Raw genomic sequence first — 23,014 nt, 5'->3', positions numbered from 1 at the left:
TCCAAAATTAGTGATTACTTTCAACTGGTCGACTGGTATAGATGAATTGCATGTCTATTTCAAATTTGAATGTGTGTGTAAAGACACTTATTTGAAATTAATGCACAAAGGGAAACAATATCATCAGGTGTGAATTTACATTCACGGCTACTTCATCTAGGGATGGCCACATCCGGATCCTAGTGGATCCAAAATCCAGATCCAGTTGGTTCCAGATCCTTAGAATCCGGATCCTAAAATTTTTCGGATCCGGATCCGTTTTGCCATCCCACATGAGTGCTTCTTTGGAAAGTAAGAATGTGTTTATAACATATTGTCACCTGCTAATATATATACACACACACACACACACACACACAGAGACAGACAGACAGATAGTCTTACCATAAATACTGTCACAAAGTTTTAAGTAAATTGACACAAAATGTTGAGAGATATTTTAATATCCTAATAACATTACTGACATGGATGCATGACAAATCAATATTCATAATGGCCGCCCTTAGCACGCACACATTCTGTAAGTCTTTGTGGCCACGCATCAATTGAATTATGCAACACATCGACTGGAAAATGAGCAATTGCCTTCAGAAGAGACAGACCGCTTTAAACTTTCAATATTGGGATGTCTCTTCTTACAAGCCATCTCCTGAAGCTTGGACCACAATTTGTAGTTCAAAGGGTATAGGTCCGGACTTGCAGAAGGACAATCTGAAGTGGAACTGAAGTCTGGAACATTTGCTATGAGAGCACGCTCCATTTCTGTGAAAAAGGGGTCAAAACATCAGCCAAAGTGTACCAGCAGACAGTGCTTGAGAGACTAGTCAAGAATGTCAGCAACACTCTCTTCCATGGTCAGAACTGGAGCTTCCAGCTGGATTCAGCCCCTGCACATAAGGCCTGAACAACACAGCAGTGGCTGGAGGCAAATGTACCAGACTTAATTTCCACTTCGGATTAGCCTTCTGCAAGTCCGGACCTATACCATTTGGACTACAAATTGTGGTCCAAGCTTCAGGAGATGGCTTGCAAGAAGAGACATCTCAATTGAGAAAGTTTAAAGCAGTCTCTTCTGAAGGCAGTTGCTCATTTTCCAGTTGATGTGTTGTGTAATTCAATTGATGCGTGGCCACAAAGACTTACGGAATGTGTGCGTGCTAAGCATGGCCATTTTGAATAATGATTTGTGATTTTGATTTGTCATGCATCCATTTCAGTAATGTTATTAGGATATTACAATATCTCTGAGCATTTTGTGTTAATTTACTTAAAACTTTGTGACAGTATTTATGGTAGGACTAGGTATATACAGGGTGGCTCAAAAAGTCATTTAACACCCTCGATACAAGGCCACTGCAGCGTGCAACATGAAAATGGTGATGACCAAGGTGGAACCACACTGACGCCACCCGCATGGTCGGCGGCCATCTTGATGTCCGCCATCTTGAATTAAACTATAGAATTTTAAATGGGAAGGAGGTGATATGAATATCAAATCAGGCTAGAATTTCAGGAGAAATGCAATGGTGAAGGTTTTTTTGATGAATCTTTAACCAGTAAAAAGTTATGACTGAATTCTTGTACCAATTTGCTCCTTTTCGAGGTGATACAAAAATGCCTTAAAATTTATTTAGTGCATCGATAATGCATCGAGATCAAAGTGATGTCTAGTGAGAGAAGTTCGCATGCCATTGCACACGATTTTAATGGGTGCTGGTAGAAATCATAAAAACAAGTAACTTTTCCCTATAAAGTTTACCTCGAAAGCGCTTAGCTTCTGGCACTATAAGCACTTAAAATATATCCTGTACGTATGCAACCCAACACAGCAAACGCTTGCTCTGACATAACTACCAGGGGTGCGTGGCAGGGTTGGCACTAGCGTTCCTCGTTACGAGAGTCACTATTTATATTTTGAGCCTAAGAATGAAAAAACAGGAATTTGGCAATGAAAACTGCTTTATTGTTTTTCGAAGTATTCTCCTTTATGGTCAATACACTTTTGCATTAGTTCGAACCATTTGTCAAAGCAGTTTTTCCAATCTTCTTGAGACACCTCCATAATATGGTTTTTGAACGCATCAACGGCATCTTCCGCCAACGAAAATCGTTGTCCACGCAATTTATTCTTGACATTCGGGAACAAGAAGAAGTCATTGGGTGCCAAATCAGGACTGTACGGTGGATGACCCATCAATTCGATTTTTTGACTGTTCATAAAGTCGGTTGTTAGACGAGATGTGTGACAGCTGGCATTGTCTTGATGAAGAATGATCCGACGGCGTTTGTTTGTTTTCCGTATTTGACCGAAGACCTCTGGCAAACAAATTGTTGTGTACCATTCAGAGTTGACCGTTCTACGTTCCTCTAAATGCACAGTTGCCACATGACAAGTTTTCCCGAAAAAAACAGGCGACCATTTGTTTCGATGTGCTTAGAGGACGAACAACTTTTGTTGGATTGGGTTCATCTTGAAACACCCATACAGTCGACTGCTGTTTACGTTCCGGCTCATTTGCATATATCCATGATTCGTCACCTGTTACAATCTTATATACGTCTTTTGAAGCACCACAATTGTATTTATTGAGCATTTGTTTGCACCAATTGACGCGAGCGTCTTTTTGAGTTTTTGTCAAATTGTGTGTGATCCAACGAGAACATCCCTTTCTCACAGCTAAATGATCATGTAATATTTTATATATGCTGGTGGAACTAATGCCTATGGTTGCCTCAATCTCACAGTATGTCACATGACGATCTTGCAGTATTAGGTTTTGCACAGCATCAATGTTTTCTTGAACAACAACTGATTTTGGACGAACTTCGCGAATCTCGTCGGTGAGCAAATAGCGGCCACGATGAAATTCGTTATACCAGCGTTTCACAGTGGCAAAGGATGGGGCTTCATCGCCAATGTGGAAGTAAGTTGATCGATGCACTCTTGTCTTGATAATCCACGTCGAAAATCGTAAAAAATCATCGCACGAAAATGTTCACAAGTTAATTCCATTTTATTGTTGTCGCGCAATCTCCAAGGCAACATAAACAACACAAATGGAGCTATTGACAAAACATTTGAAGTACGTTATGGTCAATAATGCCAGACGATTCCGTGCAAACGTCAAATCGCGCCTAACTTCAATCAGTGTTGCCAAGGCTCAAAATATAAATAGTGACCCTCGTAAGAGAGACGACTTGAAAACAACAACTTGGGAGTCTTACCTGAGCAAAATCCAAAACATTAATGATACTTGCGATTAGTGTTGCCCGCGGGACGAGACGGGACAGGCCTTTAAAAATTCGAGACGAGACGACATTGATCATGTGTCCCGAGACAAACGAATATTTTCGAGACGAGACAGCATTTCCGCGAGACGAGACAGGCCAAAGTCTCGTCTCGTGGACAACACTACTTGCGATGTTGTAAGAAGCATTGACAGTATTTATAAGCTGGCAAGACAAATAATGGGCAGACTGAAATTCAAGATTACTCATTCTAAAATATCTCCATAATTGATTGATTGATTTGGTTTATTTTAATTCACTTTTCTGCCACCTTTGGCTAATCGCGAAGATGAGGATGATATGATGAAATAACAAATGACACCAATGTCTAGGCCATGATTTAAACCACCCGAGATACCTGACGCCGTAGCGAGCTGTGCTAACCACATCAGCACGGAGTGTTTCGTGTATCATGCGATATCAACAATTGCAAGGGAGACGTGAGATATGGGAAATCCACAAACGAACAAATGTAAACATGATGTGTTTGCTGCCTCGTCTCGAACACGCAGGCTGTAATGTTATTACTAGAGTGCGGATTTTGCATATTTGCATATTTTATTCCGGTCCTCTAATTAATATGCAACCGGGTTCTAAAGTTGTTTCAGAGCATTCCGAACTGAAGTAGGGGGGTTTTAAAGTGCATATAAATGCATATTTAAGGTGTTCGTGCATATTTACTGCGTAAGCGCATATAAATGCATATTACGTGAAAAAATCATTAAATTGATAGTTTTTTAAAAATATATTTGTTTACTTGGTTAATGTTTCGTCTGTGGAGTGTTTCTGAGAGTAAAATTTTCAAGCACAGGTGTTCGAAAACCTCTGTTTATGCGCTGCAGGGCAGACGGTCCCCCCTCCCTCGCGCATACCTGGCAATGACACAGAGAAGACGTACATCCCCTCCCCCGGCCTTCTTCCTTGGCCTATATAAGGCAACAGAGATTTTTGTTCGTAAACAGTCTGTACTCCGTTGAATTAGCGTAGTTTGCATTGTGTGAAGATGCCGAAGCAAAAATCATCGAAGATTGTTTTACTGAAACAGTGGATTATAGGAGAGCTTTCGTAAATGCACACTTTGCATCCCTCCCTTCGATTGTGACGCAACTGGAGACAGAAGGAATGTCTTTGTGTTCTGCTCTCACTCTTTGAGAAAATGTCAAGAAAGAAATTCTATCCCTTCCAACATCAGTGGGGAGAATTATTGCAGAAAAGGCAGATAAAGTGACTTCCAAGAACCCAGGTTTGAATTTTTTGTGCAAAGTGAAAGCTGTACTACAAGAAAAACTAAATATGCTGACTAAGGCAGTAATTTATTTTATTAAAAACATAAACTAAACGTAACGTAAGGTTGAAACGTTACGTTTAGTATATGTTTTTAATAAAATAAATTACTGCTTTGGTCAGCATATTTAGTTTTTCATATCATAGAAACAAGGCTTAATGGCGTTATAACTGTGCTACAAGGTGAATCAACAGAACTATTACAAGATCTCACACCAGAGGACATAGCTGCATTGAAATATTTGTCCAGTGACAAGTTGTAGTGTGGAGTGCACCTTTTCTTCATACAGGGATATACTAACTGATAAACGGAAAAAAAATCACTCTAACCAATTTAGAGAGATATGTTGTAGTGCACTGCAATTTACATAAATTCAAAACTACTTAACGATTTTCGTTATATTGTGTTTAACAACTGGAAATAGTAAATTCAATTTAATACAAGGTTTTGCAACCTTACTTGACATGGAAGCTGTTGTTACTTCGTCTTTACCTTCAATGGTCACTATGTGTCTGTAGTACTTTAAAAATAAATGTATTTCGAGGAAATTTTTTGTGCCTATATTTTTCCTTTAGTGCATAATTTGCATATTTGAGTGCATATTTTACTTGTTTTTAGTGCATAGATGCATGCATATTTTCCACTTTTTTAGTGCATATTGATCCGCACTCTAGTTATTACAATTTATTTATTAGAAAATTATTCCTATCTGTTCTAGCGTTATTGCTAACCGTGTTCGTCTCATAAGGAAATAATTGCAATGCTCTTTTAATTTAATTATTGATTCATCCATTGATTGATTGATTTGCTTCATTTTACTTCGCTTTTCGTGCCACTTTTGGCTAATTTGCAAAGATGGGGATGAGTGATATGATGAAATTGATGAATGGACACTCACAAACATCCATGCCCAGGCCAGGATTCGAACCCGGGACCCCTGGCGTCGTAGCGCGATGTGCTAACCACTACAACACAGGGGCGGCTCTGCGTGTTCGAAACGAGGCAGCAGACACTTCATGTTTACATTTGTTTGTTCGTGGATTTCCCATATCTAACGTCTCCCTTGCAATTGTTGATATCGCATGATACACAAAACACTCCGTGGTGATGTGGTTAGCACAGCTTGCTACAGCGCCAGGTATCACGGGTTTAAATCATGGCCTAGACATTGGTGTCATTTGTTATTTCATCATATGATCCTCATCTTCGCGATTAGCCAAAAGTGGCAGAAAAGCGAATTAAAATAAACCAAATCAATCAATCAATTATGGAGATATTTTAGAATGAGTAATCTTGAATTTCTGTCTGTCCATTATTTGTCTTGGTCAGCTTATAAATACTGTCAATGCTTCTTACAACATCGCAAGTATCATTAATATTTTGGATTCTGCTCAGGTAAGACTCCCAAGTTGTTGTTTTCAAGTCGTCCCTCTTAACGAGGAACGCTAGTGGCAACCCTGTCACGCGCCCCTGGTAGTTATGTCAGAGCAAGCGTTTGCTGTGTCGGGTTGCATACGTACAGCATAGATTTTAAGCGCTTATAGCGCAGAAACTAAGCGCTTTCGAGGTAAACTTTATAGGGAAAAGTTACTTGTTTTTATGATATCTACCAGCACCCAAGCGTTGTTGAAAGAGTTTTGTGACACCCTGTGGGTGTATATATATATATATATATATATATAGTGATATAGTGTGTGCGCGATTTGTAATTAATACACTTACAATGGAGGTCTAAGTCCCCCTCCGATTTCCATGAAACTTGGCAGGTGTATAGAGGGGCCCAAAGGAAGAAATACTTTTTTTTTGTTTCGGCTAAAAAACTGTTTAGGGGGCAAACCACCCTCAAATGTCAAGATGAGGACAAATTGGAGTGGGAATTGACCCCGTGTCCCCCTCCGATTTCTATGAAACTTGGAAGGTGTATAGAGGGGCCCAAAGGAAGAAATACGTGTTTTTGTGTTTCAGCTAAAAAAAACTGATTTAGGGGGCAAAACCCCCTCAAATATCAAGATGAGAAATTGAAGTGGGATCTGACCCCGAAACCACATAAATATGGCATAGTCAGAAACAGCGGTCATAGGACACCTCTATACACCTGCGAAATTTCATGGAAATCGGAGGGGGACACAGGGGTCAGATCCCCAAGTCAATTTGTCCTCATCTTGACATTTGAGGCAGGTTTTGTCCCCTAAAACAGTTTTTTAGTCGAAACAAACAAACACATATTTCTTCCTTTGGGCCACTCTATACACCTGCGAAGTTTCATGAAAATCGGAGAGGGACAGAAGGGTCAAAAGCCCACTTAAATTTGTCGTCATTTTAACATTTGAGGGGGTTTGCCCCCTAAAACAGTTTTTTACCCAAAACAAAAAAACACATATTTCTTCCTTTGGGCCCCTCTATACACCTGCCAAGTTTCATGGAAATCGGAGGGGGACACTTAGATAACCTCTCTTGTTAGTCTTACACTTTGTAATTATGCGAGGGTTAATTTTTTTTCAATGTCCGATCGGTCGCGAAATAAAAACCACAGTGAAATCAAAAATGTTTTTATTTGCAACATTTACCTACACCTTCCAGCTACTTCTCTACATAGTCGCCGTCCAGATTTAGACATTTGTCATAGCGTGGTACCAACTTTCCAATACCCTCGTCATAGAAGGCAACCGCCTGTGCTGTCAGCCAATTCTCTACGCTGATCTGCAGCTCGTTGTCTGTGCCAAAATGCTGTCCTCCTAGCCAGCGTTTCATGTGTGTGTAAAGAGATGAAAATCTGAGGGAGCCAAGTCCAGGCTGTAAGGTGGGTGATCAAACACCTCCCATCGAAAATGCTGCAGGAGCGTCTGTGTTGCAGCTGCAGTGTGCAGCCAAGCATTGTCATGAAGAAGGACAATGCCTGATGACAACATTCCTCCTCTTCGATTGTTCTGAATTGCCCTTCGTAGACGTTGAAGCGTCACGCTGTATGAGGCTGCAGTGATGGTCGTGCCACGTTCCATGAATTCCACCATCAACACTCCTTTTCTGTCCCAGAACACAGTAGTCATACACTTTCTGATGGAGAAGGTTCGCTTACACTTCTTTGGTTTACTCGGGGAATGGGAATGCATCCACTGTTTGGATTGCTTTTTTTGTTTCTTCATTTTCAAAATGGACCCTAGTCTCGTCCCCTGTGACAATTTTGTTCAAAAAATCCTCTCCTTCATCATGGTAGCGCTGAAGAAACGTTAAGGCGGCGCCCATTCGCTGTCTTTTGTGCTGGTCGGACAGCATCTTGGGAATCCATCTCGCACAGAGTTTGCGGTACTGAAGTCTCTCTCACGATGGTATAGAGAGCTGACCTTGAAATTTCTGGAAACGACTCACTCAACACAGAAATTGTGTACCGACGATTTTCTCGAATCGCCTGATCCACTCGCTGAACAAGATCATCGGTTGACACTCGCTTCCTTCCCTGACCGCCTGCATCATGAACGTCTGTACGTCCTGCTTCAAAGTTCCTGCACCATTGCCACACTTTGCTGTCACTCATGAAAGTTTCACCGAACACTGCACTCATTCGTCGATGAATTTCGGCTGCATTGCACCCCTCAGCATGAAGAAATCGAATGACTGCACGCACTTCACACTTGGCGTGCGACTCGAATGTTCTAGGCATGTTTCCGTGCTCATTGCGTGCTCCGAACTGACACGTGCGACTTGACGCGATCAACGGGCATACTAGAGACACTGCGCAACACATCCACACACAGCTTCTTCGGATTTTCAATGTGGTTTTTATTTTGCGACCGATCGGACCTTGATAAAAAAAAAATAGGCCTCATATAACACTGCATATATTATAATGTATTATTTTAATTTGTAAAACTGTAACTGTAGAACAATTGTATAATTTTTCTATAACATTTCTATCTTGTTAAATGTGTTAAAAGTTTCATCCTGGAATGGAATGTCTCACATGTATGTGTGTTTCCATTTCCAATACATTCGAATGAATACATATTCGTTTCAATGGCATTTACAAAATGCCATTTATGTTAAACAAGTAAGATTATTTTTGTGCACGAGTGTGTTAGCTGATGCGTAGCAAAGTATTTTAGGAACAAGACTTGAAACAAATCTTGAAGGACTAACTAATGAAACATTTCTTTGTAATCGAAGACCATAATACCTTTTAAGGTGTGGTAATATTATAATGGGATTGAGATACGAAACTTCCAGATCCAGATCCAGATCCGAAACTTCCTGACCCGGATCCGGAACTTTAGGGTCTGGATCCAAACGAATCCGGATCCGTTTGGCCATCCCTACATCATACCTCAATCAGAGAGCAAGGTGCTGATTGTGAAATTCCGGTATCATCGTGCCACACATGAATTTTGTACATTAATTGTATTCTTATGTCTATAAGTATATATTGAAGTTTTCTGATTACTTACTTTGTTTTCTTTGTAGAATTTTATTTTCATCACACTTCATCCTTATGTGAGTAAGTTTGATGTTCCTATGTGCTTAGGGATGTTCCAATCTGTATGTTTTAAGTATGTCAAGTTTGGCCCAAGTTTCTTTTGTTTTATTGTAATTTCATCACGATACGAATGCAATTTTAACATGGTTTGATTTCGAATTACTTCTGTTAACACATACTGCGGAGCTTTTGCAATTACTTATGGTTTGGTTCTATATATGCTTTCGTAGTTAGGTTAGGCAGGCCAGGTTTGGTTCTCTTAGCATTATAAATAAATTCCCTAAATTCATTCTACTAAGGTTCCGATTTACTTCTACATTAGTTCCTACTAGTCTACGATACAGTCGCTTGTCAATGGAAAATACATTGTCCTTGGGAAGCACACATGCTTGTGTAAGATAATTTATAAGTTGTTTTTTTTCAACATAAATAATTTTTTTTAAAAAAAATCCGAAGAGTGCTAATTACTTTAAGAAAGATTCAAATTTCATGTGACAATGATTGCTAAAATTCTACGATAATTAGTCTTCCTGCTTAGGGAATTTTTTAAAAAAATCATAGAATGATAGGAACCGTTACCTTAGGTTTCATCGCTTTAATATTTAAACACTTTTTTTCATCTCCTGTACATGTTGACAAAGTTTTATATGCTAGACGAAATAAACTTCATGCAGTAGGGAATAGGAGCGCGATAACTTGCAACTTTCTGCATTATAACATGCACAAATGAGCTTTTCTGAACTTCAAACAAACTTCAAGTTATTCCCAATATTCTCGTTGGCTTCCTATCCTCCTATAAATAGCATTAAGTTACAAAATCGAACCATAGCCTTTTACTTAAATGAAGCAAAATACAGAATACGAAGACATGCTAGCAATTATTCTCCGTGGAAACCATAAGTGGAAACTTACTTCATGTAAATGATTTTTACATAAAGAGCGAGCAGAATTCATAAATAACTAACCTTTCAGGATTTGACGGAACACGAAAAAAGACAGCTCTGGATTCCTCTTCTGACAGTGTTTACAATAAAAAGCTGCACAATAAGCCATTGTTTTTCTTTTTTCTTTTTCTACATCCTTATTAAAATAGTTAGTGTACGTCCATCACAGATCATATGGAACGATGTTACGTCATGTAGAAGTAGTGACTTTAAAAATACGATTTTTCTTATACATGTTTAAGAAGTAAAAAGTAAAGTAAAGTGCTCCCCTGTGCATAGCACCATGCCATGAAGGCGTATAGGGGGTGTGGGGGTAACGCCCCACACTTTCTTGATCCGGTCATGAGTGGGGGTGATGTGATCAGCATCACGCCCCTGACCGCCTTTACTCCCCCAGGGTTTCCCCCAGGTACCCACGTTATTCGACGCTGGGTGGGCGCCGGGGCAGCTTCCAACCTTAGAAAAGTTCCCGGATTTGAACCGGCCGGGGATCGAACCCGGGACCTTGAATAAGAAGGCAAAGCATTTAATAAAATACAAAATCAGGTACAATTGATCATCATTGATTAATAGAGACCTAAACTAAATTTTTAATTAGAAAATTAGGATTTGCATCGATGGTGGTGCAGACTGGTAGCTGGTTAGTTCATGCACGGACAAATGAATTCTGAAATTTACCTTGTTCGGCTTTTTTTGCACCCGGTGCAGGGGGCCTGGTTGTGTCTTGCCCAGAAGCGTAACATCAAAATGTAAAGAATTAAAAAGTTGTTTAAAAAAAGTAAAAAAAAAAAAAAGTAAAGTGTTCCCCTGTGCATAGCACCATGCCATGAAGGCGTATAGGGGGTGTGGGGGTAACGCCCCACACTTTCTTGATCCGGTCGTGAGTGGGGGTGATGTGATCAGCATCACGCCCCTGACCACCTTTACCCCCCAGGGTTTCCCCCAGGTACCCATGTTATTCGACGCTGGGTAGGCGCCGGGGCCGCTTCCACTGTTAGAAAAGTTCCCGGATTTGAACCGGCCGGGGATCGAACCAGGGACCTTTGAGCATGGTAGTCAGACGCGTTACCGACTGAGCCACCGCGGCCAATGTACTGTTAAAAAAAGTAACAACATTATTATTCAGTGGACAAAAGCAAAGAGGGAGGCCGTTTCCGCTAACCTGAAGAATTAACAAGAGGAGAGTGGGGGCAGACTTTTGGGGAAAATATGTGCTACAGGATTATTCATATGCCTGTTAAGGAGCCCTGTTACTCTTCAGTTTTGTCACATTGGATTGGCAGAAAAGAGCTAATTCCCACCTACAATGGGGACGTAATTTCTCCGAAGCAACTAGAGCTAGACTGCAAAGCCGAGGCTTGATTTAACTATAACCGAGACTCATTAGGTAACAGGCAAAAATATAGTTCTTTGGTGTGATTCGTGATTTAGACAAACCGTGATTGAAAAAACAAGTTCGCAACAGTAGTATGTACAGCAAGACTTCCCTTCCACAATTTGACTGTTGCTGGAGGAGCAGAATTCTGTTGTCTGGTCATCGCACAAATGTCCAACTGATCCAAGAAATGTGTGGTTCTTCTCCTTCCCTTTTCCACCTCAATTGCAAGGAAACAGATGAAGAATTGACAAGGCTCGACCACTATTCATGGTATTTTCGCAGTAACTGTCTGATGAGTGGTAACACTTTTGAAAAGTCACGCCATACCACTGGTCTTGATCTAATGCGATTTAGTATTCACTAAATTGATTACTTTTGTAGACCAGTCTCTCATTCTATTGAAATTAGCTATGAGAACTGCCCACATTTCGAAATTCACTTTTAGTAACTTTATGATGGACATATTACAGCAACTGGGTATAGTTTATAATAAAATTCACTGGATCTTGATAAAACTTTGGTCTTTCCTTTATTTTACCTTGTTGCAATATGAGCTGAAAGCATATGTGTCCCTTGTAAAGGATATTTTAGCATGTACATTGATGAAAATGTGGAGGGTGACATAGGCTGTATTGAAAAAGGTATCCTTTTTCCTGGAAATTCAGAAACATATAAGGTGCAAAAATTGTGAAATAGTACTGAAATATCCCACAAAAAATTGTAGTCAATTTTAAAGATTTATAGCCGTGTCTCACGAAGGATCTTGTTTTGAAAAAATATTTAATTGCACCAAATAGAAAAATGATAAATTCAGTCTCTTTGCTTGGCAGATTTTTCCTTCATTTTTCATTGCAAAATTGGGTATTAACGTTCTACAAGGTGATCAAAAAGATACACAACCTTATGCGGAAATGCAGTTTATTATTTTTACTACATTTTGCTTCTTAGGTGGTGAGTAACACTGAAAACTGCATAAACAGCTGAGTAGGCAAAATTGTTGCTGTAGGACACAGTGAACAGTGACTGATACATACAAATGGTGCAAGAGTTTGTTGACACTATACAGGCAGACAGGTTACAGTATACGTGATTTCAACAGGATAGTGCTACAGCCAACAACGTAATGGCATATTTGTACACCGTTTTCACGGACAAGTAATCTCTCAGGGGTTGTAGGCAGCTGTCTCCAGATTTATCACCACCCGACTTTTTCTTGTGGGGTTACCTCAAGGATGCTGCCTACGTAACACATCGCCACACTATTCCGGAATTGCAAGCAAATATTCAAAACTGTGTTGATGCAATTTCACATCAAACGTTAAGAAGAGTCCTGAGAAACATGATTCACCGTACTCGCTTGTGTGAGTCTCACAATGGCGACCACTTGCAGCTCTTATTGTAAATATTGTACTATTGTAATAATTTCCCCATAAGGTTGCATCTCTTTTTAATCACCCGTATACACACACACACACACACACACTTATATTCACCTGCAACTTCAGCTTTGAAGACTTACACTTCCTTTAAATACACAACACAACCAAGGTCATCAGAATGGCCACCTTATATGCCAACCATTTCATGAACAGACTTGAGCAAGACTTTCTGGATTCCAAACTCGTGAAACCACTTCTTGGTTTAGATTCATAGATGACATCTTCTTGCTTGGGAAACCTTTTCTATTCTGGATCAACCCAATAGGGTTTGGCCATGCGGATAGTGTGCATCATGCAAACGTTGCTAAGGATGGAGCAGAATCAACTTTAATCTTTTTCCGGCTTTCTTGGCCAAACAACATTTCTCTGGTTCTTCAGTCTCTCTTCTGACATGGCTCGTTCCGATTTTTGGCTCTTCTCTCAGGCTCAAAATGCTGCTGAAAGGGATCTGATTTGAATCACGAGAAGCCGGCCTCTGTGGCAGAATAGTTTATGTCATGTCCTTCTCCTAACAGTCGGTGTAGGCAATCGAGTCTGAACCCGAAGTATAACCCTCACTGGAAAGTGGACTCCTCTTTCGTTATTCCGGTTATCTCAGCATGCTTTGATGCCAAAGGTCCTGGGTTAGAATCCCAGCCTAAGCATGGGAGGTCCTTGTGAGTGTCCCTTCATCAATTTCATATCATCACTCATCCCAGGGTGTAAGGGGTGGCCCTTCCACGTAGTACACCCAAATGTCAACCTCCCTCCCACGTTACTTCATCCTGGACTGCATTTTGCAGACTAACAAGCCTCTGGCATCTGGATCTCCAGCCAGTATAAGCCTCTATAAGACTTGTGTTGACCGTATACGTTTGTGATTGTCCCTTCATCTATTTAATCTTATCACCATTCAATTAGCCAAAAGTGGCAGAAACGGGAAGTAAAATAAATCAAATCCAATCATCATCGCTCATCCTCATCATAATGATTAGCCAAAAGTGGCAGAAAAGTGACACTAAAGAAAAGAAAATCAAATGAAAATTAATCACAAGAAGACAGCCTAGCTGTACTCTGTTCCCAAGTATGCCTTCCAGAAATGCTTCCAACAATGACGGGACCACTGAGAGAAGTGTGTGCAATGCTAAGGAGGCTAATTTGGAAGTCCACTACTACTACAAGGGCATTTGGGTTTCAGACCACTAGGTGAGTAATTGTATTTTTCCTGGCTGAAGGTCAGATAGTTTTTAAATAGACCTTGTACATGCAATGGCACAAGTAATAGTAAGTGAATTGTCAATCACCATTTTCGCTTTAGTCTGTTCTCAACAATGTGATGATCATGAATTGAAATAAAAACGTTAATAAGCAAAGAGCAACATCAACTTCAAATCAATGGAATTCCATTTCTTAAAACAAAACAATGTAGAATCAGTGTAGAATGAACATAGTGATGGGCAATTTGCTGATTATTTTCTTTGCAGTTGGCTGTACCAGACACGTGTCAGATCTGTGGTGACTTTTACCTCGCCAAAACCTCAGCTGTCCTGAAACTCTGAATCTGGCGTTCTCCACACGTACACTCGGCCAGCAGTTGGAAACAATGTAAATGATGACTCATCCGACCAGATTACAGTCTTCCACTGCTCCATTGTCCAGTTTTTATGGGCGTTGCACCACTGTCTCCATCTAGCAGCATGGTCAACAGTCACGAGAGGTTTGGGAATTGCAGATCTGCCATGAATACCCTGCTTGTGGAGTTCTCTTCTGACAGTGTAAGCACTGTATTCAGCTCAGCAGTGACTTTTGGAGCCGTGATGATCTTTTGCTTGGTCATAATCCTACCCAATGTGCGTCTGTCTCACGCAACACACACTTGCGTCCACGCTGGTGCTTCGCTGATGCGGTTTTTCCGGAAGTCTCGTAGGCAGTCATGATCTTCGAGACTTTGCCTCTTGATACACCAAACATTTCCGCTACTTTCGTCACGGAAGCTCCCACCATACGTGCACCCACAATTTGCCCTCTTTGAAACTCTTGTCACCTCAGACATGATTCACAATAACCAGCACGGACCGGTCGCTGAACTGTAACTGGCCCATTTGTCAGGTTGGCCAGGGTGTATACATCGCAGGAAGTGTCAGTGACCACAGCGCCACCTACCATTCAGATGCAAATCATGTTTGAAATGGCTACCTGTTTTATACCAGGGGTTTTTGTCCATCCCCTGTAGATTCAAAAAATCCTTTTTTTGCCTACCTTTAGTAGGCAATACCAGCTCAATACTTTCTATATAAGTAGGTTAATCCTAACCATGATAATTCATGGAGGCACATTTTTATGATGAATAAAAGATCAAGATATTGGTACAAAAAATGGGTACATTTCGAGATCATAAGCATAAAATAGAATATCAGTGTTAAAATGGTGAATAAAATCCTAAATTTGATTTAAAAACTACACTTATTACATAACATTTCACTTTTAATAGCACATTTATATAGATATCATAGTATTAAGTTTTTTTTCCTGTGTAAAGGAGTCCATTTTTGCTTCTCAAATATTTACAGCAGAATTAATCAATTTCCCTTGATTTGCATAACTCACAGGATAATTCAGACTTCGGAAGGTGTAATGTTGGTAGATGAACCCTAAATTTCGTGTTTGTTTATTTTGCATTTCGTACCTCACACATTGCTCCCGACCTTTGTTGTCTAGTAGAATTTTTTTTCTATTAAAATGTCTTTTCAGATGAAATATTTGGAAGAAACCACATTGTCCTGCATTGCATGGAAAGCACAAGGAAACATTTACATGCTCTGTTGTGTACGTAAAGAGAAAACAAATGATTTTTCTTCCATTTTTATTGTTTGCTATACTTAAAAACTTGCATGTCAATGAGAACATACTGTAATGTGAGTGAATGAATGAAGTTTGTATATACATGAAAATGATTGTTACTTTACAACAAGCCTTGTCTTTTCAAATCTTCAAAGGTCTTTCTGTTCACAACATTTCCCAGCGAATCTTCATACTCCTCTTCATGTTCAGGCTGCCATCTTTCTCCATGCTTCTGCTGCTTTAGTTTCTCCCACACTGGAAAACACAAGGAGGTTACAATATAGCCTGTCTCTTACACTACTAAAGGAAATATATGCCACAAATATAAATAAAACTCATGTAAGTTTTCATATATTAAGGCTAATTCGGAAATAAGGTCCATTAGGCTTTTTCAAAAATCAAAGAATTTTATTTTTTATACGATTCACCATTTCCTAGCCTTTACGATACAAATATGTTTTCTTGGTATTTACCTGTTTTCAGTGAGAAATTTGTAATTCCCTATGTTCTATAAAGAAACTTTAATATTCCAGAAACTACTAAGGTAAAGTTCCCCGTGCATATAACACCATGCCATGAAGGAAATGTGGGGATAGGGCTCCATACATTCTCGATCTCAGCTATTTTGGAGGTGTGTGCTCAGCATCTCATTCCGACCACCTTTACCCCCCAGGTACCCACTGATTTCAGGCTTGGTACATTCTGACCTTAGATCACCCCCCCCCCCCCCGGGAATCGAACCCCGGTCTACCACATGGAAGTTGGACACCCTACCGACTAGTCATACCTAGTTTTGTTCAATATGACCAGGCTACAAGCACATACTGCTAGAGAATATTTTTTTCTGTCAGCTAGAAACACAAGACTAAACAATTCAGAAAAAAACATATTTCTACACAATTTGAGATTTGGTCTCTCTGACGGAGGTAAAATAAATGCATAAAAAAAGGAACAAACCATACTGCACTGACAGCCTAACTTGCCACAAATATAATGCACAGTGCAGTGACAGAAATGCAAAATGCCCAGGTGCAATTAGATTGTCTGCTTGCAATCCTCAATGTTGTTACTGGTGCATCCTTGTTCCTACTCATCATCGGTCTTGCCATGCCACATCTGATATATTGGGCAGTGGCATTTAAATTGAGTTCAGTTGTTTTTTAAGTCCACTTTATGCACAGTAAGGCTAATCGACTTGACCTACAGTTTAAAGTGGAATCCGAACCACAATGTACTTCCACAGGGTATCGAATCCGGGACTCCTTGATTGCCAGGCAACGATGCTACCACTGTACCATCGGGGAGAACCGGCATTTAAGAAATACATAGCAGTCAATAAGACAATCTGTCATACAGTGCCATATATCTGTTGTGTTGGGCAACCAGCCATGCATAAAGACAAATTCTGGCTTTCTTACAATTTCCACTACTTAGATTTCTGTGAAAGTTCAGTTCAAATGGGCTCTTAAAATGCAAGAAGACCAAGGGTGTCCAATGGTAATGACAAGATACATGGTTGTGAAAAATTTACCAACCTCTGTGTTGGAACATTGTGGGGATCCCAAAGTTTATTTGGTAGTAGGTCAGTGGTAGATAAATGACATGGAATGCTAGACACAGGTTTGATCCATGGTTGAGCAGAAATTTTCACATAACTGTTTGGTAAGCTCTAATCAAGCTAATTAATTAATTTGTGTGCACTTGTGTGAAAGAAATTTTTAATGTGTAGTTTCTTTCTTCTAAGAATATGAAATAATCTGTGTCATAGTAACATACATTTATTAAAAAAGACAAATTACTCATACTCTATCAGTACCTACAGATAGAGGTATATTGGTGAAGTAATATCACCATTTTACCAAATGAATCTTGATTGATTGATTTGATGTATTTACTTTGCTTTTCTACCACTTTCAGCTAATTGCAGATACAATGAAATTGACGAAAGGATGCTCACAAAGGAGCTCAGTTGGTAGAGCACATGGCTACCATGCAGAAGACCCGGGTTCAAATCCCAGGGCAGGTGATCTGAACCAGGAAATTTTCCAGTCATGTCCCAGCCATGTTCCAGTGGCTCTGAGGCCCATCCAGCCTCGTATCAATGGGCACCTGGGGGGGGGGGTAAAGACAACTGGGTGTGATTCTGATCACATCATCCCAACTAGACCGAGATCAAGAATATGTGGAGCTTTACCTCCACATCACCCCATATGCCTTCATGGCATGTGTGCACATGCACAGGAGTGCCTTTACCTTACACTCACAAACACCCATGCCCTTGCCAGGATTCGAACCTGGGACTCCTGGCATCATAACATGCTGTGCTAACCACTGCACCACTGAGATCAATCCAAGTATATGTATACATAGTTTGTGATTTAGTACAAAACTTTGTCATTTTGTTATTATTTTTAAAATAAAAAAGGTACTTAATAATAATTACCATACCATAATCCTCGTTTAGATAGTTTATGTTTTTGTAGCAAAATTCACTCTAGTCACCTGGTTAATGAATCATTTATTCTTCATGGACAATTTTATGTCAGTTTGGTACAATGTTAATTATCAGCAGGGACATAAATTTGTGGTAAATAAATATTGACAAAAGCAGTAAAATTTTAGATTAACGGTATATAACAGTGGTGAAAAGAGTTTCTTTAATGGCTGAGAGCTGATACCACTTTGAACCAATACCAATGCTGATACTCTTAACGATACTTGAAAATTACAATAATTAAAATTTGTTCAAAATATTGATCAATATTGGTATGTAAATATTCTTCTCCAATTATATGCATCAATCTACCAGGAAATTTGCTTTAGATTATACAAGAATTATATCATAATATTAAAATAGATATTATGTAATCGCAAAATATAGTTATTCATGCAAAATAAAAAGTAAGTTTGAATTTTGCATAATTTCCAGGATAATTAGACTCGGGGAAAGTGTCGCGTGGCATTTTTGCAGACCCCGTGAAAGACCAATATGCTGGAAAATTATCGGTAGGTGAATCCCAACTGATCCTTTCTCTGATAGCGATACTACTGGTACCGGTCAATACCAATACATCGGCATCAGCATTGGCTCAGCCCTACCTTTATTTTGGATAACAAAAAAATGCTGTAAATTGACAAGCCTCTTCAATTGTGTATGTAGATGGTTTGATGAATTTAATAATGCACAGAAATCTCATTTATGTCACCCATTATCTACTGATTGATTCTGCATCTGTCTTATCTTGCTGTGAGGCAAACTTGAGTACAGAAAAAGGAAAGCAGAGCAAGTCTAATATTGTGCCCCAGCTCTTGCCAGTTCAATGCAACCAAGAGTGAGGTGAGAAGGAAAGAAATAATGCTTGGCACTTGTTGCTTCCATCACAAATTGGTAATGCAAACATGCAGCCTAAGTTTCTGTGCTTTGCACATTTCTGATCTAAAGTTCTTATCCAGAGAGGTTACGCATGAACGAGGCTCTGTACGCTAAAGGTTAAGCAAAATAACTTCACAGCCCCTACTGTTGACAAGGAAGGTGTTCAGAAGTATCTACTTTAGATATAAGAGGGATCAGATGTAAAAACTGCTGAAAAAAATGGTCACATGCCAGGTGGTTGATGGCAGCAGCTTGGGACTGTAAGTGCCATTTTGGTATGCAATCGAAAAATAAGCGTAAGCAAAACACCTATTAAGAGTGCTGCATGAGACCACTTTCATTCAATCGTACCTGTTTGAGCATCATTTTAATGTGACAATAATTGCACACACATTTATGTAAAATATCCATCCTCGCAGTTTCAGTCCACAATCATCTATTACATTTTCACAATATCACTGTATTGGTAACATACACAAAACTATATTTTAACATTGCTCTGGGGCTCATGCAGCCTCAAATCAATGGGTGCCTAGGAGTAAGGGTGATCAGAACAAGTTGCTGATCACATCACCTCCAAAATGGCCGAGTTCCCCTAAATGTGCCTTCATGACATGGTGCTATATGCATGAGGAACTTTACCTTTAGCCTACATTTTAACATGGAGATAATGACTATGTTTATGTAAGTTTCAATTTCACTGTGTCTCACTTCATGATCCACATTTGAGGGCCCACTAACACAGACAAATTCCAGTTATACATGTACTACTGGGCTTCGAGCGTATACTGCTCATTTTGCCTATTCGCTTGAGCAAAATCCTCTCACTATAAAACTCTAACAATTATGGTTACTCAATAAAAGTTCTACATATGTATCTGATAACACTGCACAACATGAAATTTATCCTTTAGATGAAAATGTGTGTTTCTAATGTATTTGGACATCACAAAGACGAATCTGCAATTTGTTTCCATGTATAATGTGTCATTTAGCCAAAAACCCAAAATTTGAAAGTTACGTTAGAAACGTATGGTACACTAGCCGAAAGTGTGTTTCTCCTGTGTTACAAATGATGAATGTTCTAAATTGTACATTGGTATGATAGGATAAGATGCATGCAACAAGGTTACACGAAATACTGTTGCTTCGTCTGTGAGTGGGACAGTCGGGACAGCTAATTATTATTATTATATGTCCATAAACACTGGCTGCCACGACAGGCATACATTCCTAGCACCAAGAACATATCACGAGATCTAATTGAGAAGCCCCAAAAAATGGGATGAAGAAACGAGGAAGAAGCTTCACACGATTAAGCCCACCATAGGTGCATGGTGTTCCTCGCCCTTCTCTCTAGTCAAGAAGAAAGTAGTCTGACGCATGGTCACCTGCAAGGGCTGGACCCTCCGATGTGTCATGTTTGTAATGTCATTTTAAGTATTCAGCATATTCCTGTTGGATGTGCCGATTTCACTTTCCTCCTGCAGACTTTTAATCTCCCCAGCTTTTTGCCATCCTAGTTAATTCAACTTTTTAATGTGTTGTTCTTGTCTTGTGCAGGTTCCTCTACAACATTGCACTTTTTACACCCCTTACATTTTAAGTAAAAATCTTAGATAAGGGGATATTTCCCTGCATATGTTGAAGGGTGCAAAATGGCCACACGTGCTGACGCAACCAAACATTTTAATCATTCTAGCCCATTACACATCAAGCTTGGTTTGATGGAAATCTTTGTCCAAGCACTAGACCGAGAAGGCCAAGCTTGCAAGTGGTTAAGGAAGGTGTGTTTATTAACACAAATTAGAACCATTCTTCATGATGACACGTTTGACTCTACACTTGCTGACCCAGCAAAGGCAGCATGGCAGGAATTTAAGTTGGTGTGTTCTAATTTCCTGGGTAAGCACAAAATTATGAAGCCATTGTTCGTGACATGGTGCACTAATTTCATGTCATGGGGTGTCACATGTCTCTGAAATTACACTTTCTGGATTCGGATGTGGACTTTTTCCCACAAAACCTGGGAGCAGTCAGTGATGAACATGGAACATTGTGTGGAAAATAATATTTATGAGTTTTTCTTCAATTCTCTGAAATTTCATTGCTCTATTATTCATACTTTCTCTTCTATGATTAATTGAAATTAGGGAGATTTGAACGGAACACCCGGTACATAGGTTGTTTGAGTGCAGTCAGCTCAGCACTGGAGCAGGAATGCATGGTCCTTGTGCCATGATGCATTTTTTCTCTCCTTCAACCATTTGGACTGTGATTTTTAAGAATAAAATTCATATTTTGCCATTATGTGCCGTCAGAAATTAATCTATTGTGGCAAACGAATATCATTGCAAAAATGAGAATTTTCCAATTTTTTGAGGGGAGGTGGTACCCCTAAGTTTCAAAATACCCATGCTTCTTGATCATAAGTAACAACTTTTATTATTTCAAAACATGCTTCATTTACTCCAAGCTAACTCATAACCTAGACATTACTCGTAAAAAGTCATCGGCAGAAAAAAATACTTACATGATAAAGCATCTTCAATCTGAGTGACATTTGCAAAATGTGCCGTATTAGGAATACCAAGACATCTCATTCCATGAGCATGACGCCACTCCTAGAAATAAGGCAACAAAGAATAGAATCATTACAACAATAAAAGACTACTAGATATACAAATCAGTACAAATTGAATTTTTTTATGATTTCTAGAAAAATCATAGAATTTGCAAAAATAGAGATACAGTCAACTCTCGATTCAACAACCTTTCACAGTTCCCGGGAAAAGGGTCGTTATTTCGAAGGGGTCGTTATTGGAATTTGCACCAATTTTCAGCTTAAACTGAGCTCAAACGGACACAAAGATGCCTAGGAGATGGTAACACCATTTATCCTGGTAGTTATACAACCTGTTATGCACAGGATGTGTGTTGTGAGAAGGAAAATAGCACATGAAAATGTTTTCACAAAAAATAATTTAAAATAATGTTACTTTCTTTCAATTGTGCACAGTCTTGGTTTTTCAGGACATTCTTACAATTATAGTTCATGAGAAACCCGTTTGCACCGAGACCTATGGAAAGGAAAACAATCTCTCGCTTATTGCAAGCGAAACTCGAAGAATCTTGACACCAGTCACACTGGCGCCAGCAAAAGTCTGGAGATAATTGGGCAGAATGAATGTTGGATTTTATACGGGTCTACTGGAGCATTGTCTGTTACAAGATTAACTGGTAAGATTAGATCTCTTGGGAGAAACAACACAACCTCTCTAGGCTCCAGACAAAAAAAAAAGGCGGGGCTGTAATTTTCGTTCTGGTTCGGCTGTGTAAAATACATCGCAAAAAAAAAAAAAAAAGCCACGTTTTCTTTGCTTCAACCAACTTCATTCACCCTCCCCCCTTCAACCGTTTTCTTTTTTTTTGTTACTTACTTGTTTTCTGATTTTACTTCTGCTTTGAATATAGTACCCTGCTTCGGCTTGCGAGCTCTGGGTTTATGGTACCAGACCGACCAGTCACTCGTAAGTCGTAAGTTAGCTAATTTGTGAAACAAGAAATAAACCACTGATATCTAATTTTACCTTGTATTGGAAAAAATTCACCTTAATATCCAATAGTCACTACATTTTACAAAACCGTGATATCAACTTTTCTTCTAATGCTGTTCTTGTGTCAGAGAATGTGATGTGTGATTATAAAATTATTTTAGCGACGCTCGTATAAAGTTTTAACAATCGCGGGAAACTCGCAACGCGAAGTCCGACGGCACTACTCCAAACCGAGGAAATCTTTCCGCGCCGAGAATGTTAATGTTACTCCTTTTCTGTTACCCACCGCACTGTTCTCGTTCATTTAGCTTCACTCACCCCATTGCAACTTTAAGGCTGTGATTAGTCTTTGCATAATCACACCATGCAATGTTAACCAATAGCATTCAAGCTCTTAACCGCCTAGCGACAGCTTCTATTGCGCCACTATGCAAAACACGTTCACTGTAATCCAACACTCTT

The 23,014-nt window shown here is 39.5% G+C and overlaps 1 protein-coding gene across 1 annotated transcript in view; it reads right to left on the bottom strand.

Moving 5' to 3' along the window:
• Positions 1-15,283: 15,283 nt before the first annotated feature.
• noi (splicing factor 3a subunit 3 noi) overlaps positions 15,284-23,014 on the bottom strand; it is a 51,171-nt gene continuing 43,440 nt past the window's right edge. The window contains exons 11-12 of the mRNA XM_083137446.1: positions 21,529-21,619; positions 15,284-15,877 (exon numbers count right to left, since the gene is read on the bottom strand). Coding sequence (XP_082993572.1) covers positions 15,744-15,877; positions 21,529-21,619 — 225 coding nt within the window. The 3' untranslated portion in view covers positions 15,284-15,743. The remainder of the gene's footprint in view (positions 15,878-21,528; positions 21,620-23,014) is intronic.

Source organism: Lepisma saccharinum, chromosome 16 (genome assembly GCF_977018435.1).
Source record: "Lepisma saccharinum chromosome 16, izLepSacc3.1, whole genome shotgun sequence".
NCBI lineage: Eukaryota > Metazoa > Arthropoda > Insecta > Zygentoma > Lepismatidae > Lepisma > Lepisma saccharinum.
This window is presented reverse-complemented; position numbering and strand designations above follow the sequence as displayed.